The following is a 27722-nucleotide window of genomic DNA, read 5'->3' on the forward strand; positions in this document are numbered from 1 at the left end:
GGCCTATATCCAGAGAAAGTGATTGTTGTAAGTGAGGACGGCATACCAACCTTTTAATAAAGAACTACAAGAAGAAACAGAAGGCAACAGTGACTTAAAATAACTGGTTTAATAACAAATCAGCTAGACCACAGCAAAGCAGTCACTTGGGTGATCTGGAAGATTCAGCTTGTTTTTTTGAACTCTGCAGTTTGATTCAGCTAGAGAACCGGTCATGAGTTCAAATCCACCTCAAGTCTTCTAAAAGCTGGAACTCTTGACACCAACTGCTTTCGGTAGGCACCTTCTACATACTACATCCCAACGACTTTTGCTAAGAAAGATAGAAAAGGAAAGAAAACCAAGCGGCCTTTCTAAGTCCACCTTAACCGTGTGTGTGTGTGTGTGTGTGTGTGAATTTCGTTTATTTTACATCAGCCACATTACATCTTCTTGAGGCCCTGGCATTTTCTCTTCCTGTAGAAATGTCAACAAACCCAGCCATCTAGTTTCCAAGGATTTTCGGTTTGCCTTTCTGCAGCAAGACGCCGGAGAACTTCTAGCGGTTTCCGGAAACCAAAGGGCACCCCCTTCACTTAAGAAATAGTCTCAGATTGAAAGGGAGAAGCTCAGTCGACGTCTCTTGGATTGATGCCCTTGGAGAACCGGCCGTGGCTGCTACTCCTCACTCCCCTCCCCTCTTTGCTTTCTCAGGCAGATCTAAGGATTAACCCCCACCCCTATTCCCCCCTTGTTACCACTAAGCCAAGAACACAACACGAGCCAGAAATCTGGCTTCTTGGCCAAACAGGCCCTACCTACCAACTCACAACACTTGGCCCTAACATTTAGTTGTCACGCTAAAGTACCCACACAAACCACAGTGACTTCCCAAGCTTGGTTTTTTTTTTGTGGGATGGGGGGAGGCTGCCGTTAAGTACCAACCCCCTTCTGCACCCAGCCACTCTCCCCTGTCTGGGGCTGCTTCTCACACCAGTCCTGTCCCTCACGTTCCACCCGCGAACACCAAACAGCAACACCATCAGAGGTAGAGCACAACCTGTACCCCGGATACAGGTCTCATGCATCCCCCATTCTGGACGTCAACAAAGAAAACCAATCCCACTACTGCCACCACCATCACCACTTGCTGCTCATCTGTGGCTCCCCCTCCCCCTTCCTCCCATGGGGCATAGCCTCTAGGAAAGTGGGACCCCCAGAAACCCCGTCCTACGTGGCCCCCTCACACTCCCCCACAGTGAGTTTCAAGGCTCCTTGTTGGTGTAGTGCCTTCAGGGCTTTGAACTCCAAGGGCATGGTGTGAGGGCTGGCCTGCGATGTGTAGCCATATCTCAGAGTGTCATAGTAGTGATACTTCACGGGGTTCTGGTCTTGATCTCGGGGAAAGGGCCAGAAGCCGTAGAGATGGATCCGGTTGCAGAAGCGCGTGGCCAGGGTGTACATGAGCAGTCCGGTGGTTGGGCGTTTTATGTACACTTTGTTTGTCAGCCAATACCTAGGAGGGAAAAAGAGAAAAGACGGCTGGAACTCATCGCCCAAGGAAAGTGAACTGCGGCGGGTCAAGGACAGACAAAAGGGAAATGCTGGCCACATCCACTGCGCAAAATTAAAGCACTCTTAGACAACTTCTGCAGTCAAGAAGACTCCTGGGAACTTCAGTTTAAGGGTGCTGACCTCACAGAGCTATAAATCTCAGTCCACCCCCTTCTTTCTTCTCTTCCCTCTGTATTTCCTGGGAATCTGTCTCTTTAAGGCAAGGATGGGGACTCCCAGGCCGGGAAGAAATTTGATTCAAATTGACCTCATTTGCACTTTTCGAAACTCTATGCTCATTCTTCAGAATGTGCACACCTCCAAATTTTGCAATTACAGTTCTTCAGCCAAATCATGTGTACGACAATGCAATTTACTGGGGTAAATGCATCTCTTAGTGAAAATGACATATAAAAATGCATTATATAGGGTAAATAGTGTGTGTGCGTGCATGCATATAAGAAACATTGCAAAAATGTTTATATTAGGCAAAAGTGTGTACAAAGTTGTGTGTGTTAGGAGGAATTTGCACTAAATGCTGGATAATAATCACAAGGATTTGTTTATTTTTAATCACAAACCGCTGTGGACCTGTGGAAAACTGAACTCGTTTGGAAAAATGAGAAATTGACAGATTTGCCCCTCCTTAGTGTGTTGCAGGATCTCTTGAGGGTGGTGCAGAGGGAGCACTGAGGGCATAACGTTTGAATTGGGGAGGGAAAATATCCTGGCTAGACTTCTAAATGAGGAACAAATTGCTGCATTATCTCTTTCTTCACACTCAGGTCAGCTTTGACACTGTCCATGTAGGTGCCAAGCACAGCTCTTCTGTTTTGCAAAACAGCTGAGGACCGTAAAAAAAGCTAATTAATTTTGCAGACCCAAACGAAGGTGCCTCAAGTGCACGTGCGATGCCACATCAACGGAGCACCTTTTGCTGCTGGAGACTCCAGGTTTTAATTAGGAAGGGAGGCTGTCTTGAGGAAGACTGTAATTATTTTCCCCCACTGCCGCCAAATTGACCACACCAATCAGCCTTGCTGTTGAAGCCTGGGATTTGTGTCGACTCAGGAAGCTGGAAAAAGGGCTGAGGACCTGCTGTTTGATACCTCTTTTCAGCAAGCCATAGTGGCAGGGAGTATTTTCTTCCTAAGCCAGAAAAAGAGAATTTGTAAAAATAAATATCTGATAATAGGGACGCGGGTGGCACTGTGGGTTAAACCACAGAGCCTAGGACTTGCCGATCAGAAGGTCGGCGGTTCAAATCCCCATGACGGGGTGAGCTCCCGTTGCTCGGTCCCTGCTCCTGCTAACCTAGCAGTTCGAAAGCACGTCAAAGCGCAAGTAGATAAATAGGTACCGCTCTGGCGGGAAGGTAAATGGCGTTTCCGTGCGCTGCTCTGGTTCGCCAGAAGTGGCTTAATCATATTGGCCACATATACGCCGGCTCCCTTGGCCAATAAAGCGTGATGAGTGCTGCAACCCCAGAGTCGGTCACGACTGGACCTAATGGTCAGGGGTCCCTTTACCTTTTAAATATCTGATGGGGGCTCTTTAAGGGCCCCCAAGAGGTCCTTTTTATTGTGCACCCCTGATGATTTTCTCATGTTGACATAGAAACAGGAGAAGAACCTTCCTTCTCCCCTTCTGATTCCCAGCAACTGTTATTCAGAGACACATTGCCTCCAGCAGTGGAGGTAAGACCCCCTGGCATCACAGTGACTTAGAGACCCCTCCGGACTGCTGTCCTCCACCCCCACTGCCCCATGGATATTCTGCGACAAGTCACTGATGCAACACTAGTGCATTAGTGGTAGAGTTACACTCAACCACCCACCATTCTGCTTTCTTAGCTCTTCTGCACTGCTTTCCCAGCATCCCTGCATTGTTGCCATGGGGCACTCCTGTGCTAAAGCACAACAAACGTAGGGTCAACTGGAGTATGAAAAGTTAAAAGGACTTCAGCAGGAGGTTATGGTGCAAACACTGATTGCAAATGAAGCAGTAGGTCTGGCCCTAAACCTTTGCGGCAGCTAGACTGGCACAATTCAAAGTGTTGGTGTTGACCATTAAAGCCCTAAACGGCCTCAGCCCAGTATACCTGAAGGAGCATCTCCACCCCCATCATTCTGCCCAGACGCTGAGGTCCAGCGCTGAGGGCCTTCTGGAGGTTCCCTCATTGCGAGAAGCAAAGCTACAGGGAACCAGGCAGAGGGCCTTCTCGGTAGTGGCGCCCACCCTGTGGAACGCCCTCCCATCAGATGTCAAAGAGATGAACAACTACCTGACATTCAGAAGACATCTTAAGGCAGCCCTGTTTAGGGAAGTTTTTAATGGTGACATTTTAGTGTATTTTTGGTCTCTGTGGAAGCCGCCCAGAGTGGCTGGGGAACACATAATAACTTATTATTATTATTATTTGCAGGCACAAACAGTCTTGAAAGCTCTACCTCAGAGTTTCCCAAACTTGGATCTCCAGCTGTTTTTGGATGACAACTCCCACCATCCCAAGCTAGCAGGAACAGTGGCCAGGGATCATGGGAACTGTAGTCCAAAAACAGCTGGAGACCCAGGTTTGGGAAACCCTGTTCTACCTTCACTGTCAGAGGCAAGATTGGAGAGAGAGGTGATGTTGTTCTCAGGTCCTGCTTTGGTGAGCATCTGATTGGAGAACTGGATGAGAACTGGGCCTTGGCCTGACCCACAGGCTCTTCTTATCTTCTTATCCCCTCACCTGGAGAGTGCACTGGTCAACCGGGTATAGAAGGGATGGGATGATCTCTCGGGGCCCTTGTTATCTGGGCAGGAGGATGCCATGGCATCATCGGTGCAAAGGAGCAGCACTGTGTAGTCATCAACCATCTGTTTGCATCCTTGCCTTGCCTTCCCTCCCCATTGGAGCAGAGTGACATATTATACATGCCCACAAGACAGCTGGTCATCTTGCTGCCTTTTTGGCTGCAAGCGTGGACCTTGTCCGTGGCTTGGAGCTCTAATTGAATTAGCTCTTCCCAGCCCCAGCTGTTGGCTCTCCTCACCCCGCCTTCCCATCTTATTCATTACAGCGCGGACGTGTCTTTGCAACAGACAAGCCCTCTGCGCTCCTCTCGCCATCTGACCTGCTAGCCTGCGGCACCGTTTCATGGGCAGAAAACCAAACAAGCAGAGAAAAGCAACCCTTTGACGGACAATGTACATAGAAGATTTGTCAGCTGGACAGCCGGTTCCAAATTTAGATGCAAGAATCTTCCCCGCTGTCACCAATTCCTCCCCCTCCTCCCCCCGTGGCATAGCCCAGGTGGTTTTCAAGGCCCCCAAAATCTAACAGCTGTTGAATTTCTGCTAGGCAATGCCTTAAAGGCACAGGTCCCCTGCCAGAAACAAAGAGCTGGCAGTCCTACTCAATCCCTACCATGATCTGCACAATTACACTTTGGCCCCATACCTTCCTGGCTCAGGATGAGTCAGAAAAGGAGATCCAAATCTGCTCATCCTCCACCTTGTCTGCCCTGGTGGCACCTCCAGGGATCCAGGGAGCCTCTCCAAATTGCAGCAAGCCTGGCTGATAGCTTATGGCGCGAGGCGACAGATGCAAGCACAGGTTTAGGAACCAGTTGATATGCAAAGCTTCTTTCATGAAATCCACTTAATTACAGCTTGGAAAAGAGCAGATTTGAGTAAGAGACCCTTGTTTCCCTTCCGGTCTACCCACCCACCCACCAGCCTCCTTGCTGTGGAGATGTAGGATTACGCCAGTGCCAAATTTACATATAAGCTAAACAAGCTATAGTTTAGGGGCACACTCTCGGGGGGGGGGGGGTTGGGCAAAAAAAATTAAAGGGGAAAAAACCCTGGGTGTTCATTTCCAGAATATAAGATAAAGAGCAAATAAAATAAAACCTACGTACAGCAACAGTGTTTTGTATTGTGTAGGCTCCTATGATGTAAGTAATGGGCACCGCCTGCTAGCCTGCTCCCTAAAATATCACTGGTTTGCTCATTGCTATATATAGGGTGCCTACATTCTGCATGTGCAAATGGCTTTAGATATCTATTAGGTCCATAAATTACCATATAGCATTTATTCAGCACAAAAAACAGCGGCAATTTGTTGTTGACAAAGGACAGCTAGACATATAAAGGGCCCCATTACCTTCAGTAGCTTAGGGCCTCATCAAACCCTGGGTTAAGCCTACTGCAAAATGGAATCTCTCTCTCTCTCGTATGTTTAGCTTCTGTTGACAGTGTCATTCCTGTTGGCAGACAGAGCAAAAGTCCACCTGCTGTGGGCTAGTGGGTTCTGCTGTGTGTGTTGCTGGAGCCATTCAGGCTTGTGCACCTGCATGCAATGGGCTGTGATTCCTCTTCTGCTTTTCCTTGTGTTGGCAAGAAGGAGCAGAGCCACAGCCAAGGGTTGAAATCTCCACCTGTATCTCCTACCATAGACGACGCAGGGATTAATTCATGCATATATGTGTACATCAATATTTAGTGCCGATCCACACCTTCAGAGTAAACATGCTATTAAGCCTGGTATAGGAGCCAGGGAACACCATACATGTAAGGTACATCCCTCCCTAATAGTTTGCCAAGGGTGCTGGGAATTGTAGTTCTTTGAGGGGTAAGCTACAGCTCCCAGGATTCTTTAAATGTACGATGTGTATAGAGTTATGTGTGCACGTCCTTTCTCTAACCCAACCAACAAACCTCCCTGCACATAGAAATATAGCTCATGAAGAACTACCCTTGCACTAGTTTTTAGTTCTCTCTTTTTCTTTTTTAAAATGAGCATGGCATTTGAACATGAAACAAACAATCCCAGGACATGCTGTTTTGCTGAAGGCTCTGAACGGCGTACAGTTTTTAGAAGCCATCTCTCAAAACTGAATTTGTGAGTGTCATCCCTGATGGGAGATGTGAGGCAGGCTTGGTTTAACTGGGATGCCTCTGCAGGGGACTTCATCTTTCATCAGTGCCACCAGAGGATGGCCTGGGAAGAGGGGCGTTGCTTTTTCCTTGCAGGCTGTTTGTCTGCTGATCAAAAACAAGCAAGCATGCAAGCAAGGTACCCCTTCAAACTGCTTTATCTTCCAGCAGGGGGAAAAGATACGTGGAGCTAGTATACACATTAAAACAACAACGACACACAGTTGGGTGTTGGTGATTTTGTTCAGCAAAACAGCCCACAAGGAAAGTTAAGCATCCCTTTCTCTCTGCATCTCTGCTCAAATTCAGATAAATACAAGCTAATGCAGGAGTAAGGAACCTTTTTTGGACTGAGGTCTGCATTCCCTTCTCAACAACCTGTTGAGGGCCACATGCTAGGAGTAGACAGGGCCAGAGCAAAGGAGAGCAGAGCAACGAAGGTGAGTTTTATTCTTGTGAAGCAGGGCCTGTGAGGGGCGTGGCCTAGAGAGAAGAGGTGTGGCCTGGGGAATAGAGAGGCTTGGCGGGCCGGATTTGACCCCAGGGCCTGAGGTCCGACACCCCACATCCCTGCACTAAAGCATTAAAGACGAAGACCACCAGGAACTGCTCTGCACGTCTCCCAAGAGCCAAATTTTGAGTGCCTTTTTGGCCCAGGTCGCAAAGCTCCTCACCCTCTGACGGCGTGCAGCAGCCTCAAGGATGGATAGGCGGTGCGGACGTTGATGCGGTGCTTGAGGATGAGCTCGTTGACCCACTCCACACGCTCCTTGCCTCCTTTGGCCATGAAGGCTGGGATCCAGAGAATGCTGCCGTTGAGGCTGTGCAGGCGCTGGAGCAGCTTCTCCCGCCAGGTGTCGTTCACCAGGTCCTCGAAAGCACGCTGGATGACCGATGGGTTCATGGTCACCAGATCTGTCTTGGTCCCCACGTCCCGGGTGTACTCTTGGACTGGGGCGAGGTTGCACCTGGAAGGGGGAAAGTCAGGGCACACATCCAGGAAGTGGACATTAGAGCAGGCACCAAAAGGGGGTCTGACATGATCAGGGAATGGGTCTGTTTTTTGGTAAGGAAAAACCCTTTCTGACCTGAGGGTTCCATTCCTTTCCGGGAAACTTCCTACGGGTTTCATGTCAGGAGTGGTGGTGGATGAGGCCACGGGCAAAAGAAGGTTGCCCAGCCAAGAACGTGGCACTTGGACAAAGAATCCCACCTCCCTGTGTAGCGTGTCAGCAATGGTCACAGTCTTATCTTGAAGCACTGACAAAGCCACAAGAGTGATGAAGCGGCTCAGCCCTCATTGCTTCATGCTTCCTTTCCCATTGTGTAAAAGTCACACAGACAACCCACAGAAGTTAAGAACAAGGCAAGAAGAGTCCTGCTGGACCAGACCAAGGGACATATAGTCCAGCATTCAATTCTCACAGCGGCCAACCACATGGCCCCATTGGGAAGCTCACAAGCAAGACATGAGCACAATAGCATTCCTCTGCTCAGTTTCCCAGCAACTGCTCTGTGATACAGCCTTCATGTAGTGGTCTGGGGTCCTTGGAGGTTGAAGACCCTCTACTATTTCTTTATCAGGGTACCTGCCCCCGGCATCCTAGAGCTGCCCAGTCAGCATGAAAGGGGAGCTTTTTAGCCACCGTATGCCCTGAAGTGAAGCATTTAGGAACACTCAAAACACAAGGGGCTTCCGTTTCAAGAGAATGGTGCTCAAGTTCTGTTACGTACAATGGAACGTCAAGGAAAACACATATTAATTCACTCTGAAAGAAGATATTGGAGCACTGCAAATCATTTGCCCATGTATGTGCATGGAAAGTTGCTGAAAGGCAACACATGGAGATCTCCACTGATGCATCTCTACACAATACATCTCTTATTATTATTAATATGATTATGTATAATTACAAGATTACAAGGTGTGGCTGTGAGTGGGGAGAGGCTGTGACTGTCATGCACTTCTGAATTTCTCACTACATTACTGCCTTCAAAGCTTCAAAGCCTTATCCTCCGTGAATTTGTCTAATCCCCATATCTATTCTGTCTTTGACTAGATGATCCTTGGGGGTCTCTACCAAGTCTACGGTTCATTTAAATGCAAACAGAATTGGATTTTTCCTCCACCCCTAGTTGAGATGCATGGTTTGGTTGGGGGTTATTTTAAAGAGAAGGGCCTTCTTCAAAGCCGAGTGCTGCTTCATGGAAACCACCATTACCTTATCACAAAGTTGTGAGCATCTATTTCCTCTCCACAGCTGCTGTTCAACAGGATGCCTGAGTTGCCCACAATGGCGCATGTCCGAAAGTGTTTGCCTTTCAGTGGTGAAGTCCTGGGCAGGAGAGCGTAGAGATTTTGGGAAACGTTCATTGTGCTGTCTCTGTCAAACACATAGTGGATAATATCCCCAGGCTTGAGCGTTCCCTTGAGCACTGAGATGTCTTTTTCAGCATCCAGAAATTTCAAGATGTGCTTTCTTTTTAAAAGAAAAAAGGAGGGAGGGAGGGAGGCAATAAGTCTAGTTAGGAACACAGGAAGCTGTCTTCAACATAGTCAGAATCATTGTCCTTCTAGCTCAGCATTGTCTACACCAGGGTTGGTAAACCTTTGGTCCTCCAGCTGCTGCTGGTCTAAAAAGGTAAAGGACCCCTGACTATTAGGTTCAGTTGTGACCGGCTCTGGGGTTGCGGTGCTCATCTCGCTTTATTGGCCGAGGGAGCTGGTGTACAGCTTCCAGGTCATGCGGCCAGCATGACTAAGCTGCTTCTGGCAAACCAGAGCAGCACACAGAAACGCCGTTTACCTTCCCGCTGGAGCGGTACCTATTTATCTACTTGCACTTTGATGTGCTTTCGAACTGCTAGGTTGGCAGGAGCAGGGACCGAGCAACAGGAGCTCACTCCGTCATGGGGATTCGAACCACCGACCTTCTGATCGACAAGTCCTAGGCTCTGTGGTTTAACCCACAGTGCCACCCGCGTCCCACCGTTGCTGGACCATTGCTAGTCCACCGTTGCTGGACTACAACTCTCATAATCCCTGACTATAGTCCATGCTGTCTGGGACTGATGGGAATTGTAGTCCAACAACATCTGGTGGGCCAAAGGTTCCTCAGCCTTGGGCGACACTGATTAGAAGCAGCTCTCCAAGGTTTCAGACATGGGACCTTCTCAACTATGCATGGAGATGTTTGGGATTGAACCAGGGACCTTCTGCAGCTATAACCCTTTCAGAGTCATGCAGCTAGTTATGCAGCTTGCGGACTAAAGAAGACAACTAAAGAAGATCAGACGTAAGGACCATCACACTTGAGTAATGCCATTTCTTGCAGTGTTGCTGCACTGTATATGTTATTATGTAATCCAGAGTAACCAATGTGATGTTCTCCAGATGTTCCTGGATTGTACCTTCCATAATTCTTGACCACTGGCCCTGCTGGGTAATGGGAGCTGCAATTCACCTACATCTGGAGGGCACTATGTTGGCTACCTCACATGTAAGCTGTGCCTTGATGCTATGGTTGTGCTGTCTTAATGGTTTGGTTGTGATGTTGAGGGTCCTGTGTCACGGAGCCATCAGTAGACTGCATCTAGAAGGTTGCGGGTTCCCCATCCCAGCCTTACATTTTTTGTATGCCACTCTGCATGTCTGTTGGGCAAAAGGATAGTGTATAAACACACAGACATACATTTTTACATATAACTAAAAGGCTGCCACATATGTGGCACAAAAGCATCATTTTCTTGAAGGATCTCTTTACACACACAAACCATGTGTGCACAAACCCCATTCATGATGATGACAGGCATTTCACTGTAATAATAGTGAGGCTGCTGTTTGGAATTTATAACGCGAGTGTTCCAAGCAGCTCACATCGAAATTATCTCCGTACTGCTTACATCAGCCACCTTGGTGGCCGCATTACCTCCAGCTGGGGGGCTGAGATGAAGGGATTTGCTGAAGGCTGCCCACTGAGTTGATAGCAGAGACAACATTTGAACTGGCGGCTTCGTGACTTAGATGCTGCACCAGCAATCCTCAGTCCTCACTTCCCATGGTACTCCTACTTTGGCCCCCAGCTCCCTGCTGCTGCTCTGTCTGGAATTACTAGTTTGCCCAAACTCAAAATAACCTGGCTTGTAGATCTAATGCTTTAGTTGAGATTCCTGCATTGCAAGGGGATGGACTAGACTTATCAGGGGTCAGCAAACCTTTCCAGCAGGGGGCCGGTCCACTGTCCCTCAGACCTTGTGGGAGGCGGGGGGTGGACTATATTTTTTTTTTTGGGGGGGAAATGAATGAATTCCTATGCCCCACAAATAACCCAGAGATGCATTTTAAATAAAAGGGCACATTCTACTCATGTAAAAACATGCTGATTCCCAGACCGTCCGCAGGCCGGATTTAGAAGGCAATTGGGCCGGATCCAGCCCCCGGGCCTTAGTTTGCCTAACCATGGTCTAGATGATTCCTGGGGTTCTTTCCATCTCTACAATTTTATGATTCCATGAAATCTGCCAAGTCTGTAAATTCCCAAATAGAGAACGAGCTTTGCTACAATGGAATTTAATATTTTTAAAATATTTTTTTGAATAACTGAGATCAATTATGGGTCAACTTATTCTTATCTGGGTGGAGCGGTTGTTTTATGTTGTTGGGTGATATTTGTGGATGAATGCTTTTATTGCTTTTCTGTTATGTTATTAGTGCTTGTCTTCTTTATAAGTATTTTTATATTTTCTCCGTAAATGGCCTCCAGCCTTCTGCTGACTGTGTGAAATGATGCACAAATTGAATAAACTAAACCAAACGAAAAAAATCTGTAGATACGTCAAAATCTCGAAACAAACATCAAACTTTCATCCAATCTTGTAAAACTGGATTTTGATGTGCCCATTCCTAGAAATTAGATAGTACCTGATCTTCAAAGAGAGTGTCTGGTTGTGTTGCCATTTGGATGGAGCTGGGTGGTGCTTAATACTTTCATTGCTTCTGTCAACAACAGCTGGAGATAAGGAGCCATTTATTAACACTTCGGCTCTGGAGAGGAGAAAAAGAGAGAAAGGGAGAGGTGGTGGCGGAGGGAAAAAAAGAGGAGGAACTAGTAGCACAGATTCCAGCAAGATCTCTCAAGATACCCAAAAGAATTATGGGCGCTGTAGTTCACCCTTCACAGAGTCACAGTTTCCAGCAACCCTGAGCAAACTGCATTGCCCAGAATCCTTTGAGGGAAATCACGTGCTTTAATGATATAGAGTGTACACAACCCTTGTGGAACTCAGCAAGGTGAGGGGCAAAGCTAGAATTGTTTGGTGCTGCCTGCCATTGGCTCTGGCACCACCTACTGTTGATCTCCCTGCTTTCTGCCCAATCAGTCTCAATGACTACAAGCTGCTGGTGGTAATGAGATAGGAGAGTATTGTGGGAGAGGTGGACGATTCTGGGTGAACAGAGGGATGATTAAGCAGAACAGGAAAGGAACAGATATCTATGAGGTGTGTGGAAAGAGCACCATTTCACATAAAAGAGAAAGGAGGGGGGGGAGAGAATATGCATGAGAATGTGTGAGCATGAGTGTGTGTATGAGAGAGAGAGAGAATGAAGCAGATTAATAGCCCTCTTAAAGCAAAACACAAATGAACACAACATCCAATTTACGAACCTATTAGGTTTGCCATGTAAGCTGCTCAGTGCCGATCTGATTGCACCTCTGCTTCCAGAATTCCTACAGGACAAAGGAAATGCATTATTCATCAAACTGGTGCCTTTTCGGAAAGCGTCGGTGTGATCTCCTCTTTGCTGTATAGTCTGGAGGGCTCCAAAGTTAGAAGCTTTCATTTATATATCATGCGTAGGTTCCAGGGCATAACGTAAAGGCACACTTTGTGACTGGAGGCATTTTCTTGTCATTAAATATCTTCCAAGAATTCTACAGAATTCTATTGGCCACAATAAAATATTTACCCTAGCAGGTGGACTCCAGAAGCGATGGATGGCTAACCCCCATCAGCCCAGCCCGCCCAGCTGTCACCTGGTCACTGGCTTCCTCACTAGGCAGATATGGATTGTATTTCTATTTAAATTACAGGGTTGTCTCTAAGATAGCACAAAATGAAAGCCACTTATACCTGCCCAGCTGGCGGAATGTTTTGCACCAGCAGAACTTCATTGTGCAATTGAATTGAGAAGCAGGTTGCTGGTAACTGTGTTGCATAGTAGATTGCGCAATCTGTTGCACAAGAGGTTTCTGCTAGCACAACAGTTGCATTAGATTACTCTGCTGTGCAACATTAAAGTGCTTCCATTTGTTGGCCTGAGAGTCCTTGCTAGAAGACAGAGAACACTGGATACAGAGCACAGTAATTCTTTCTAAGCCTGCATATAAATATATGTTTATTAATATGCACACACATACATGCAATTGCATAAATTAACATGTGCAATTCTATAATATGTATAATCGGTGCTTTTTTCTAGGGGTAGTCGAGGGTATGCAGTACCAGAACCATTTTTTTCCTAGATGAAAAGCACTGTATATAATATAATACACACACACACACACACACACACACACCTGTGTCCTTTTGGGGGGTTGATGCTTATGTGGACACTCTACTAAGAACCCCTTTACTCCGGTATCCACAGGAACTGGGTGGCACAGTGGTCTAAACCACTGAGCCTCTTGGGCTTGCTGATCAGAAGGTTGGCGGTTCGATTCCCCACAACGGACTGCGTTCCTGTTGTTCTGTCCCAGCTCCTGCCAACCTAGCAGTTCGAAAGCATGCCAGTGCAAGGAGATAAATGGATACCACTGTGGCAGGAAGAAAACAGCATTTCTGTGCGCTCTGGTTTCCACCACAGTGTTCCATTGCACCAGAAGCGGTTTAGTCATGCTGGCCACATGAGCCGGAAAGCTTCCTGTGGATAAACACTGGCTCCCTTGGCCTGAAGGGAGATGAGTGCCACAACCCCATAGTCACCTTTGACTGGACTTAACTGTCCAGGTTCCTTTACCTTTTACCTTACTCCAGTAACAATAGTGACTGATCGGCTGTTTCTGGGAAGCTGACTAGGGTGCTTGGAAGCCGCAGCTATCCCTCCTATTGTTTGAACACCACCCTGAGCACCTGATATTCAGAGGTCCTCTGCCTCTTAGATCGTATCCGGATCATATATCTAATGCAGCTGTGCACCTCTTTAACAGTCGTGGCTTCCCACAAATAATCCTTGGAAGGGTAGTCTGTAAAGGTTGTCACAGGAGAGGGAAGCAACAGTGACCTTACTGTGGGTGTCTGCTGTAGACCCCCAAGCCAGACTGAAGACTTGGATGATGCCTTCCTAGAGCAGATTACCAAACATTCAGAAAGGAGAGCTATAGCAGTCATGGGAAACTTCAGCTACCCAAATATCTGTTAGAAATAAAACTTTGCCAAGAATGTAAGGTCCAACAAATTCCTCAGTTGCCTTGCTGACAATTTCATTTCCCAGAAGCTGGAAGAAGCAACAAGCGAATCAACTATTGTGGCCCTGATCCTCACCAACAGAGAGGAACTGCTCGGTGAAGTAGAAGTAGTGGGAGACTTGGGAGGAAGTGATCATGTCCTCTTGGAATTCAGTATGCGGGGGAAAGAGAAAGCTGAGTGTAGTGGGATGTGCACTCTAGACTTTAAGACTGCCAATTTCAAAAAGCTTATAGAACTACTGGGTGAGATCCTATGATCAGAAATGCCCCAAGAGAAGGGAGCTCATGATGGATGGGAGTTTCTTAGAGGTGAAATACTGAAGGCACATTCGCAAACAATTCTAATACAAATTAAAAGTAGGAGGCATCTAAAGAAACCAGTGTGGTTGCATAAAGAATTTATGGATGAACTGAGATTTAAGAAGAGATGAATAAGAAAATTACAAAGGTAGGGTATCCATGACTAGCCAACACTCGCAGGGAGAAGGTCAGGTGGGCTAGAGCCCAGGACTGCAAGAGAGGTTAAAAATAATAATAATGAGGGGTTTTTTTTGGCTATGCTCAGAGCAAGAGGAAGAATAAGGAAGTACTATTTCCTCTTGCTCTGAGCATAGCCAGAAAAAAACCTGTGAGAGAAAAAGGGAGAAATGCTATTGAGCGAGTGAGATAAGGCAGAACTGCTCAACACCTATTTTGCCTCTGTCTTCACCCCAAAGGAAAGCAGTGCCCAACCTGGTGATAGTATAATAAATGATGCAGAGAGGGAGCTGCAGCCCAAGATAGGAAAAGAGGCAGTAAGGAAACACCTAGCTGCTTTGAACTGCATCCAAGGGTATTAGCGGAATGTGCAGATGTAATCTCAGAGCCTCTGTCTATAATATTTGAGAATCATTGGAGAACAGGTAATGTCCCTGCAGACTGGAGGCAGACAAATATTGTCCCCATCTTCAGAAATGGGGAAAAGAGAAGCCAGGTAACTAGTGATAGCTTGACATTCAAGCCAGGAAAAGTCCTAGAATAGATAATGAAACAGGTGGCCTGTGAGCTCTTGGAAAAGGAAGTTGTGGTTACTAAGAGCCAGGCTGGGTTTCTGAAAAACAAGTCATGCCAGACTAAACTTATTTCTTTAAAACACACACACACACACACACACACACACACACACACACACACAGAGAGAGAGAGAGAGAGAGAGAGAGAATTACAAGCTTGGTGGATCAGGGGAATGCTGTGAATGTAACGTATTTGGATTCAGTAAGGCTTTAGGCAAAGTCCTCCATGATATCCTTGTGGAGAAGCTGCTAAAACGTGGGCTAGACAATGTTACTGTTAGGTGGATTTGTGGTGGCGGTTGACTGACCAAACCCAACAAGGGCTTACCAATGGTTCCTTGTCAGCCTGGGGAAAGTGGCAAGAGAACTTTCAATGTACATTGTAGCTGTAACCTGCATCTGGAGAGACCATTTAGGGCAGCCAAGGTTCAGAAAAGGGCAACCAAAATAATGAAGGGGATGGAGTGATTTCCTGATGAGGAAAGGTTACAGCGTTCAAAATGTTGAGGAAGAAGTGACATGCTAGAAGTTTATTAAATTATACTTTGCATGGAGAAAGTGGATAGGGAAAAGTTTCCTCCCTCTCTTATACTTCTGGAAGCCATGAACAGCCAAAGAACCCAAATGCCAGAAAATTCAAGACAGATGGAGCAAAGTACATCTTCATGCAGCTCATAGTTAAACTCTGGAACTCCCTCCCGCAGGAGAGAGCGATGGCTTCCAACTTGGATGGCTTTAAAAGAGGATTGGACACATTCATGGAGGGGAAGGCTATTGGAGTTGAAGAACAGCTGGAGGGCCACAGGCTCCCCTTCCTAGTGGAAATGTACACTGTACTCCATGTGTTGGCAACCTTGAGTGGACTACAGCAATGAACTCTCTGTGGGGCTTCCCTTGGGCCTGCTTTGAAAGTTCCAGCTGGTGCAGAACCAGGCAGCCAGACTGCCGGTGGGTGCATCTGGCGGACATGTTAAAACATCTGTACTTGGCTGTCCATCTACTACTGAGCCAGGGTCAAGGTCCTTGAATTAAGTTACAAAGCTCTGAACAACTGAGGCCCATGATACCCCCTGAACCCTTATATCACTGAGATTGTGTGCAGGCGTGTCATTCGCTGCTTCCCCAAGAAACTGAGCCATTAGTGCTCTGTCAATACAGATCCAGCAGGTGACTTCGAGTTACACCTTTGCTGGGAACTTTTATTTGTTCTCAGGCTTATGCAGACAAGATAAACAGTTTCTGTGGTAGCTAGCTGATGATCTGAAAAACCCCAACCACCTGTGGTTTTTATTGTGTATGTATAATTGTTGTGAACCATTTATATTTTGTTGTTTAAATCAAATTTCAGGTCCCCAGTATTTTTAAAAGACAAATAAATAAACTAAGTGCCCATGTGTAGCTTCTTTTCTACTTTGCTTGACACCTCGCACCATTTTCAATCTCTGCCATTCCTCCTTCTGGGAGTTAAGTGTTTGATAAGTACTCTGAGAAACAGTCGGATGCCCATCTTCCCAAGGCTGCAGGCAGCAGCCAAATCCACTCTGCTGGTTCATGTGTATCATTTTCCTCAGCAGATTCTTCTTCCCCTTGCCCTCCCTCCGCATCCCCACCCAGACCTTTCATCTTTATGTGCTCAGCCATTCAGTGGCCTTGGGAAGAGGGAGCTCACTTTCATGTCTCTTTATTGTTTGCCAGTCCCAGGGAGAGGAAATCCAGGAGAAAGGGCCCTTTGTTTGCTAAAGAGCAAAGGGTGTGTGTGTGTTTGTGCATCCATTTTGGCTTTACAGGTGGCCTAGGGCACCCTTCCCCAACCTGGTGCCCTCCAGATGTTTGGAGTGAAGCCCCAGCCAGCACAGATGTTTGATCCATGTGTGGTTTAAAGATCTGCAACCTTTATGAAAGGAGTGGAAACCTTTGCAGTTAGCAGCACCTAGACAGCTGAGGTTACATCCACACCAAACATTTAAAACACAGGGCTTTCCCTCAAATAATCATGGGAACTGTAGTTTATCCTCCCAGTACTACAATTCCCAGCTCCCTTAACAAACTACAGCTCCTAGGATTCTTTGCGGGGGTGTGTGTGCTTTAAATATACACTTTAAATATACCAGGCAGAGGGCCTTCTTGGTAGTGGCACTCGCCCTGTAGAATGCCCTCCCACCAGATGTCAAGGAAAGAAACAACTATCTGACTTTTAGAAGACATCTGAAGGCAGCCCTGTTTAGGGAAGTTTTTAATGTTTGATGTTTTATTGTGTTTTTAATATTCTGTTGGAAGCCACCCAGAGTAGCTGGGGAGGTCCGGCCAGATGGGTGGGGTATAAGTAATAAATTATTACATTATTTTTGTTGTTATGGATATGATCTGAACATGTATAATTCACCTGCTCACGATAAGGTACAATGCTCACTGTAAGGTACAATGTGTTGTACTTCTGTCTAAATTATGTTAATTCTTTCCATGGATATGTATGCAAATTGGATGCAGACTGTGCAAAGAAAAACCTGGGTATTTGCAGAAAGGATCACTCTCCCATAAGTCCTATCCTCACATAGCTCCTGGCCTTGAAGCTTCTCCACCCCATGGCTGTGGTAAGCCATCAGAAAGCCCGTTGCACGACATTTTTAGCAACCCTGATCAGCTCTGCTTCCTGGGCTGCCTCCTCCTGGAGCAGCAAAGCCAGTCATGTCCTGTCACACATTTTGTGTTACTAGATGTCATGGGAGAGGAGAGTGGAAGATGACTGAAGGGGGTGCAGAGTAGCTGTGTCTCCTTTGAGTGAAGGGATCTCCCATTTGAGCACAGCCTCCACAAGCTTGATCTCCCGTGCCCAGGACAAGGGGAACCTCATATTCCTGCCTCGCCAAGACAACTTGAGATCTTGCACATCAATGTTTAAAGGTCTCATCTGCTCACGTTGTCACAGCCTGGCAACGAGGTGTCTAAAAAAGCTCTCCTCCTGAACAGCAGGTACTCTCTGGGGAGCCGAATCGTTCTTCAAAGCCACGGCAGTGAATTCTAGCAACGTCTCTGCTAATAAAGTCAAGAATTGCCTTTCGCTGTAGCTATACAGAACTTCTCCTTCTTCCCTTGGCACCATATAAGGAGGAGGAGGGTCAGGAGGCAGACCCCTGCAGTTCAAATTATGCCCTGAAAGGAAGGCAAGATAACTCATAACTTTCAGGTTTAGACAACTGGGGTGGATGGCTTTATAGTGCAAAAATCCATACCCTACCAGGGGGACTCAGAATATTATGCTTGTTTGATGCTTTTCTTCATTCAGGGCTGTGTCCGCCACATTCTGTCTGCTAGCACAAAGTCGCTTGCGCTATTGGACGGGTAAGTTTTTATGTTGAGCGGCAGAGGAATTCAAAGCAACAGTTGTGCTATAAGGAACTTGTTGCACAACAGATTATGAAATTTACCGCACAGCAAAGTCACCAGAAAACCTGTTTATGCATTCTTGTGTGCAACCACGTTTTGCTGATGGCAAACCTTTCACCAGCAGACAAGTATGCCGCTAAGTGACTTTAATTAGCACCACAGCCTTTAGGTTTTACATAATTGTATTCAGAATTGCAAGCATTCGTTTTTGTTTCATCTCATTTTAACATTTTATCTTTCTTTTTAAAGGGAAATTTACCAGAGAGAATTGGCATTTCACATCTGTTTGTGTGGCGGCTTATTCAGCTCCGAGTTCACTTGTTCTGTGATGACCAGATACAAATACACCAATCTACTACTACTGCTCAGAAGTAAGGATGGGGAGAAATTTGGTTCACAGGATTCACATTTTAATGTGAAACTACCTAATCTTCATTCTCTGAAGCAATAAGAGAACTGGAACACAATTATCCCCAGCTTCAATCCTTTGCATCTCCAGGTAAAGTTGGAAAGTCACAAGCCAATCATTGTAGATATTATTGAGTTAGATAAGCCAGTGGTTTGACTCAGAAAAGAACTCTTTACTCCTGTATATTCATTGTTGTACGCATGAAATACAATTGCAAAATTCGGAGGTATGCGAAATTTGGAAAAGGGCTGTGTTTTGGTTTGTGCAGTGCTTCAGAAAGTGCAAAGGAGATGGATTTGGATCAAATTTCTTCCCCATCCTTACCTCTAAAGATCCCCCAGGAAGCATGGAGGGAAGAGAAGAAAGAAGACAGGAAAACGAAGAGGGAGAATGTGGAAAGTGGGATCTAAAAGGTCTGCTTGCTGAGAATGGGTGGGAGTGGGCTGGGGGTGGGGGGTGGGGAGACCAGCATCCTATACATAAATATAGCCTGACATGATTGTCATTACACTGGGACCGCCAGACCAGAACCGGCCACCGGCCCATTTCACATCTCATCCCTGTCTCTTCCAGTGGTTGCTCCTGGTTAATTCAAAGGCAGGTTATTATCCCTCTGATAACCTCCCTCACCTGCGCCTCATCATTCACACTGTATCCTGGTGTAGGAGAAGGAAGGAGATGGCGAATTATTTTTTGTTGCTGTTGGGGGCGAGGGGAGTCGGGAATAAAATAACCGCAAGCTGTGTGCCAGGCAGACACTGGGCACCCTTCCTAAAGCACTCTCTAGTGCCTAATTGATTTCATGATAAAGGGGAATGATTAGGACACAGTGTGATTTTTCTCAGGGTGGGGTGGGGGAGAGGGACAGAAATTTGGATGGGGAAGTGATGCCCTGCTTCTCCTTAGACGACCCTAGTTTCCAGGTGTAGAGAACTCCTGGGCCTCCAGATGTTTCAGCGTGGTGCTGATAACGCCAAGGTTGCAGGTTTGATCCCCATAAGGGACAGCTGCATATTCTGGCATTGCAGAGGGCTGGGCAAGATGATCCTCAAGGTCCCTTCAAACTCTATGGTTCTGTGATTCTCTGATTCTCTGATCTACAGCTCCTTTGGATTCACCGACAGGCACTGATGGGTGTCCAAAAACATCTGGAAAGTCACGGGTTCCCCAGTCATTGAGACCAAGGCCTTCTACGGAGAACCCTCTGGTGAATTTAGGGTTAAAAACCTGAGCCATCTCCATAGTCTCACAGCTTTGTGAGAGGGATTAAGTGCCTATAGTAGATGTAAATGTAAAGGTAAAGGGACCCTGCCCATTAGGTCCAGTTGTGACCGACTCTGGGGTTGCAGCACTCATCTCGCTTTATTGGCTGAGGGAGCCAGCGTACAGCTTCCGGGTCATGTGGCCAGCATGACTAAGCCGCTTCTGGCGAACCAGAGCAGTGCACAGAAACGCCGTTTACCTTCCCGCAGGAGCAGTATCTATTTATCTACTTGCACTTTGATGTGCTTTCGAACTGCTAGGTTGGCAGGAGCAAGGACCGAGCAACGGGAGCTCACTCTGTTGTGGGGCTTCGAACCACCGACCTTCTGATCGGCAAGTCCTAGGCTCTGTGGTTTAACCCACAGCGCCACCCACGTCCCTATAGTAGGTGTAGGTTTGCACAATTAAAGTGCAACAAATGGTGCAACAAATCTATTTAAAATATGAATAATAATTGACTTCTGGCAGCTTGAAAAATGATAGGGAAATCTGCTGTATAGTATGAGCAAATTGCTAATGGGACTAATGACTAAACAGCCCTCGAGCAAATCAGGATGAATACCAGGTGAGTGTTCATTGTCTTATGACTGTCATAGAATCAAATCAGCACAAATGCTCAATCAAGTTCCAGTATAGCTTGTTTCCAGGCTGTCACTGTTTTCAAGTGGGATTCAACCACACATGGACAAATTTAGGTTGTGCGATTAAAGCTGATTGGGAGGTTTTTGTGCCACAATCTCATTTCCCTAAAAGATTGGACTTTTTTGTGATACGGAAAGTGATGGAGAAATGCCCTGGGAAGTGTGGAGTGATGCTCGATGCAACATCATCTAACCTTCCTGCAAACATATGAGGATAAATGCTCAATGAACAAATTATCTGCAATCGGGGGGCGGGGCATGCCCCATTTTGCTGTTTGAGGGCTCTTCTGCTCGGGTCTTGCTGGCAGGTTTCCCATTGGGGCATCTGTTTGGAACAGGGTGCTGGACTGAGGCCAGAGATGGAAGGAAGAGATAACCCCGACTAGAGAAGAATGGCAAATCAAATTGATGGACTATGCTGAAATGGCAAAACTAACTGGGAAGCTTAGGAATCAAGAAGACACAATTTTTTAAAAAAAAAAAAAAGAATGGGAAATGTTTATAATGTATATACAAAATCATTGTAAACAGGTCAAAACATTAGCAGGATCTTAAACACACTTGTAATGTAATAGAACGTACAGATAACCTAGGAAGATGAAAAATTGGAGAAGTATTGATATGTAGTTGAAAATAGAATCAATAGGACCTATGGAAGGGATGCGGGTAAGTCAGGAGATTCAGCATAATCTCAATAATTAGATTGGGAATTGTTTTTGTTGTATGTTCATATTTTGGAAAATCAAATAAAAATGTATGTATTTTTTAAAAAAGGAATTGGATGGGCCATTGGCCTGATCCAATGGGACTCTTCTACTGTTCTTCTGTCCTATCCCATTTCAGTTTGGCAAGTACCAAATCTCAGACCCTCCAAGTGTCCCTATTTTCCAGGGGCGGTCCTGAATTTACAGAAGCCATCTTGGTTTCTGATTTGATCCCAGAATGTCCCACTTTTCCTTAGGATGTCCCTATTTTCTTCGGAGAAATGTAGGAGAGCATGAATCTCTCCCTGACGACTGAGACTCTTCCCTTCTGATTTATATCTAAAGGGACATTTCACAATTGCACCTCTAAAGGTGTACCTTTTAGTTAGGGCAAGTAAGGAGCAGTCCCCCTTCTGGATACCTGCACAAGAAGCTGCTCTGGTTGTGTTTCCTAATTGGAAGGAAGAAAGTGGGCTTGGAGTGGTGTTTTGTGCCAAAATGCAGCAGACAGACTGCTGCATCAATGGCTACTCTGGAGTCACAACAGTCTTTAATTACGTGATTGATTTCTCATGGCACAGTCTGAGAACTACATTTTTACACATTGCTCCATCCGTATCTCGACTAGCAGCTTCCCCTTCAACTTGATGGAGTGCTCCTCCCTCCTTGGTCTAATCAGGACCACACGCTCCATCACAGAATAATAGGAAAGTGGAAGAGCTCTCTTCATTTTATCCTCTACTCAGCCTAAGACAAGATTGACAGCAACATCTAAGGCAGAGGTGGAGAGACTCTAACTTCTGTCCTCCCTCCCTGACTATTCGCCAAACCCATCCCTGACCGGGAAGTGCCCACAGCAGATATCCACCCAACCCTTTTCTCCAGAATGGCAGAACATAAGAAAAGCTCTGCTGGCTTAGGGCAGAGAACTGTCTACTCCAGCATCCCTCTTCCACGGTGGCCAACCAGATGCCCCAGTGGGAAGCTTGCAAGCAGGACCCGAACACAACAGCAGCTCTCCCCTTTTGGGATTGCCAGCAACTGGTGTTCAGAAGTCATCTTGAATTAGATTGACAAATGGTCTCAATCAGCACAAGACAGTTTCCTATGTCCCCAAACAGCCTTTCCCATGGCAGTACAAGTCCATAAGAACATAAGAAGAGCCCGGCTGGATCCAAAGGCCCACCTATCTAATCCATCCTCCTATTCTCACAACGGCCAACCAGTTGCCCAACTGGAAACCGAGAAGCAGAATCTGAGCATTTAAAGCACATTTGGAGCATGTGGCTTCCCCCGAGGAATGCTGGGAACTGTAATTGATGTGTTGCAGAGCTGCAATTCCCAACATCCTTAGCAGTTCCCAGTGTTCTTTGGAGGAAGCAATGTTCTTTAAATGTATGGTGTGTATGGTGGCACTGTAAAGGCACCATACATTTAATGCACACTTAAAGAACATGGATCTGAAATTATTACTCCGTATTGAGAGAATTGCACTCAGTACCAGCCCCGGGGCACTGGGGCACTCCTCTTACTTAATACATTCCCTTCAAAACAAACACTACAGCTGGGTCCTACAAGTGTGGAGTAGGTACACAGAGAAGGGGAGAACCATTGCAAAAGGGGCTTCTATCCATGTCACAAGCACTAGGGCAGAAAAAGGATAAGTGCAATGAATGGTTATTGCCTCTCTGCTAGATATACCTGAGGGACATTTGTGGCACTGTGGTCTAAACCACTGAGCCTCTTGGACTTGCCAATTGGAAGGTTGGCAGTTCGAATCCATGCAATGGGGTGAGCTCCCGTTGCTCTGTCCCAGCTCCTGCCAACCTAGCAGTTCGAAAGCACACCAGTGCGAGTAGAGAAATAGGTACCACTGTGGTGGGAAGGTAAACGGCATTTCCATGGTGTCCCATTGTGCCAGAAGCAGTTTAGTCATGCTGGCCACATGACCTGGAAAGCTGTCTGTGGGCAAACGGCGGCTCCCTTGGCCTGAAAAGTGAGATGAGCGCCACAACCCAACAATCGCCTTTGACTGGATGTAACTGTCCAGGGGTCATTTACCTTTTACCTACACCTGAGCATGATGCCTAACACTTCCCAGCTTTGCCAACAATGCCATTGCCACTGCCCCTGGTTGTCAGTGGAGTGTGGTGGATCCATGTCTCCCACTTTAAACTTCCAATATTTCTCAAGTGCTAAACCTGGAGCTTTTTGGTACTTCTTGCATTAAACCAGCCCTTCTACAAGTCCCTGTCCCAAGATGCAGAGATGTAGCTCAGTGGCAGAGCATCTCCTTTGCACACAGCAGGTCTCAGGTTCAACCCCTGCCAGAAACCCTGGAGAACTGCCGCCAGTCAGCGTAGGCAATGCTGAACTAGAGGAGCAACTGTATCTTTCATAGAACCAGAAAACTCTGGAGTTGGAAGGGACCCCAGTCTTCATGTAGTCCAACCTCCTGCAATGGAGGAGTCACAGCTAAGAAAACCCTAACAGATGGGCATCCAAGCTGTGTTTAAAAGCCTCCTGCGAAGGAGAGTCTACCACCTTCCCAGCTCATCTGCTCTACTGTTCTTACCATCAGAAATTATTCCTCAAGTTTTGTTGGAATCTCTTTTCCTGTCACATGAATCCATTGGTTTGGATCCTCCCCTCTGGAGCAACACAAAACAAGCTCGCACCTTCTTCCACATGACAGCCCTTCAGATATTTAAAAGATGGCTATTGCGTCATCTCTTAGTCTTCTCTTCTCCAGGCTAGGCATACCCAACTCCCTCAACTGTTCCTCATAAGGCTTGGTTTCCAGACCCTTGATCATCTTGGTTGCCTTCCTCTGCAACCAAGTTCTAGTTTGCCAATATCCTTCTTAAATTGTGGTGCCCAGAACTGAGCACAGTACTCAGTGGGGTCTGATATAAGACAATATAATGGTACTATTACTTCCCTTAAACTGGACTATTACTTCAGTTGATGCAGCCCAGAATTGCATTAGCATTTCTTGCTGCAGAATCACACTGTTGACTCATGTTAAGCTTGTTGTCTACTAAGACCCCCTAGATCAGGGGTAGGCAACCTAAGGCCCAGGGGCCGGATGCAGCCCAATCGCCTTCTAAATCCAGCCTGCAGGCGGTCCAGGAATCAGCGTGACATGAGCAGAATGTGTCCTTTTATTTAAAATGCATCTCTGGGTTACTTGTGGGGCATAGGAATTTGTTCATCCCCCCCCCCCAAAATATAGTCCGGCCCACCACACAGTCTGAGGGACGGTGGACCGGCCCATGGCTGAAAAAGGTTGCTGACCCCTGCTCTAGATCCTTTTCACATATACTACAGGCAAACCAGGTGTCTCCCTTCCTATATTTGGACATCTGATTATTCCTGCCTAACTGTACAATCTTACACTTGTCCCTATTGAAATGTCATATGTTAGTTTTGGCTCAGTTCTCCAATTTGTTAAGGTCATCTTGAATCTTGATTCTGTCTTCTGAGGTACAGTATTGGCTACCCCTCTCAATTTGGTGTCCTATGCAAATCCTCTTCAATTCCTTAATCCAAGTCATTTATAAAACTGTTGAACAACACCATGTCCAGGACAGAACCTTGCAGCACCCCACTTGTCACCTTCCCACCCCCAGGATGACGGGGAGTCCTTGGCGAGTACTCTTTGGGTTTGGTTAGTCAACTACCTAAAAATCCACCTAACAATAACATTGTCCAGCTTCTCCGCAAGAATATCATGGGGGACTTTGCCAAAAGCCTTATTGAAATAAAGATATGCTACATCTACAACATCCCCCTGATCCACTAAGCTTGTAACTATCAAAATAAGACATGAGGTTCTCCTGTGTCCCAGAGGAGAGACCGGAGCTCAGTGGTGGAGCATCTGCTTTGCACGCAGAAGATCCTAGGTTCAACCCAGGGCATCTTCAGGTGGGGCTGGGAATTTTCCCTTCTGCCGGTTAGGGCAGACAGCACGGAGCTAGATGGACTTGGTATCCAAGGCGGCTTTCTCATTTCCCGTTTCTCTCCCCTCCCCAACTTCCAGCCGGTCCACGCCCCCCTCTCCTCTCCTCCTTTCCAGATCTCCCCAAGACCCACATCGATTGACTCCTTAACCCCCCAACAACTGCAGCTGATAAGCCCGACCCCACCCTCGAACCTCACCCCGCGCTGGCCGGTACAGGGGTTGGGAGCTCGGTCGGCGAGAGGCTAGAGCGAAAGCGCTCCCCCCTCGCTACTGAGAGCACTAGCAGCCGAGGCAGCGCGCGCGGAGACAAAGAAACTCCGGAGTCCCCCCCCCCCTCGCCCAGCCCACCCACACTCTCCTTCTCTTGCAGCCCCCCTTCCACTCCATCGCGCCCCCTTCCTCATCCTCCTTCCCCAGAGAAAAAACATCCTTTGTAACCGCACTCCCCCCCCCCCGCAGAGGTTTCCCTTCTCCTTTGTAAACCCCCCGCCAGCATCATTTCGCATCGGTCCTTCTTTTTGAAAAGCCACCCCCGAGCTAAAAGTGTCCCCTACCTTACAAGCCCCCCTCCGCCACGCCCCCCTGCCCGAACCAAAGCAGAGCTTGATTTCCCACCCCACCCCACCCGGCTACTCCAGCCCGGCTCCAAGCCCCCTGCTTCTCCCAAACTGTTTTCCCTTAGCCCCCCCCAGTCGCGCCCCCCACAACAAGAGCCACCTGGGTCAGAGCGCAAGGACGCGCGGGGGAATCGAACCCGGCTTCATTGTTTCTTTTTTACCCGATTTCCAGCTCGATCTCGGAGATGTCCGCGAAGATCAGGATCCCCACCAGCAGCGTGAGCAGAGCCAGCGTCCAGCCCCGGCAGGGCAGCGGCGGCGGCGACGGCATGACTCCGGGGCGCAGGGAGAGAGCGAGAGAGACCGGCGGGGCTCGGCTGGGCTGCAGCCGCCGGGGCGCCTCCTCTGCCGGTCCAGAGGCGAAGAAGGTCCCGAGCGCAGGAGTTTGGAGATCTCCCAAAAGAGAGATCCCCCCCCACCCCTTACACACACCGCTGCCTACAAGTTGAGGGCTCCCTCTTCTCTCGGGGGTCACCGCCTACTGCATCCCCAGGCTGGGAAGCTGGGCTTTCATCCTCGCGAAAGGGACCTGCCAGGACAGAGCCGCCGCCTCCTCCTCTCCAAGATTTCTTGACACTGAGAGGGGAGAGAATGAGTGAGAGAAAGAAAGAAAGAAAGAGAGAGAGAGAGAGAGAGAGAGAGAGAGAGAGAGAGAGAGAGAGAGATAAGCCTCCCCTCCTTCCCTCCCTCTCTCCTCCCCCTCTCCAATCCTCCCTCCTCATCTACAGCCTTTGCAAAGTTTCTCTCTCTCTCTCTCTCTCTCTCTCTCTCTCTCTCTCTCTCTCTCTCTCTCACACACACACACACACACACACACACACACACACACACACAGAGCGGAATCCCCCTCCAGTCCGAAGAAACAAAACACATCTATAGATAGACATCTCACAAGGCCAGCAGGAGTAAGAACCATTTAGAGAGCACTTCCACTTTGTTGTCACCCATACAACCTGGCAAGGTAGGCCATTGTTTTCATCTCTGTTCATCTCCTTTGAAGAGTAGTTTCCATTCCTGGGAGATTGAGGCTTCAAAGGTGTGACTTCTCTAAGGACAGCTGAGTGGTTGGGGTGTTCCCTTTTGAGTTAGCATCTAGACCAGAGGTAGCCAATGTGATGCATTTTAGATGGCTCCCATTATTCATGCTGGCTGGAGCTGATGGTAGTCCGGCAGTCAGGGCCCTTCCAGCGATACGATACGATAATCTTTATTGTCATTGTCCCACACAGAACAACGAAATTGAAAAATCTACATAAGACATTCAAAAACCAACAAGCCTGCTATCCCAGCTACCCCAACCTGGTTAGCCCCCTAAAAACTCTGATACCCTATTTTTAAATACAATATACTCCCATAAAAAGGGACGCGGGTGGCGCTGTGGGTAAAACCTCAGTGCCTAGGACTTGCCGATCGTATGGTCGGCGGTTTGAATCCCTGCAGCGGGGTGATCTCCCGTCGTTCGGTCCCAGCTCCTGCCCACCTAGCAGTTCGAAAGCACCCTTAAGTGCAAGTAGATAAATAGGTACCGCTTTATAGCGGGAAGGTAAATGGCGTTTCCGTGTGCGGCTCTGGCTCGCCAGAGCAGCTTCGTCACGCTGGCCACGTGACCCGGAAGTGTCTTCAGACAGCGCTGGCTCCCGGCCTCTTAAGCGAGATGAGCACGCAACCCCAGAGTCGGACACGACTGGCCCGTACGGGCAGGGGTACCTTTACCTTTATACTCCCATAAAGACTCCTTAAAAAGGTAAAGGTACCCCTGCCCG

The 27722-nt window shown here is 47.4% G+C and overlaps 1 protein-coding gene across 1 annotated transcript; it reads right to left on the reverse strand.

The window, feature by feature from the left end:
- Positions 1-90: 90 nt before the first annotated feature.
- On the reverse strand, positions 91-26619 carry ST8SIA2 (ST8 alpha-N-acetyl-neuraminide alpha-2,8-sialyltransferase 2). Its single transcript, XM_028706400.2, has 6 exons — positions 26121-26619; positions 12126-12188; positions 11381-11503; positions 8682-8939; positions 7134-7427; positions 91-1495 (listed from the first exon to the last, which is right to left on the reverse strand). Exons 1-6 carry the CDS (start codon positions 26228-26230, stop codon positions 1210-1212), a joined length of 1134 nt encoding a protein of 377 aa, XP_028562233.2. The 5' UTR covers positions 26231-26619; the 3' UTR covers positions 91-1209.
- Between the last annotated feature and the right edge of the window lie 1103 nt (positions 26620-27722).

Source organism: Podarcis muralis, chromosome 14 (genome assembly GCF_964188315.1).
Source record: "Podarcis muralis chromosome 14, rPodMur119.hap1.1, whole genome shotgun sequence".
Taxonomy (NCBI): Eukaryota; Metazoa; Chordata; class Lepidosauria; order Squamata; family Lacertidae; genus Podarcis; species Podarcis muralis.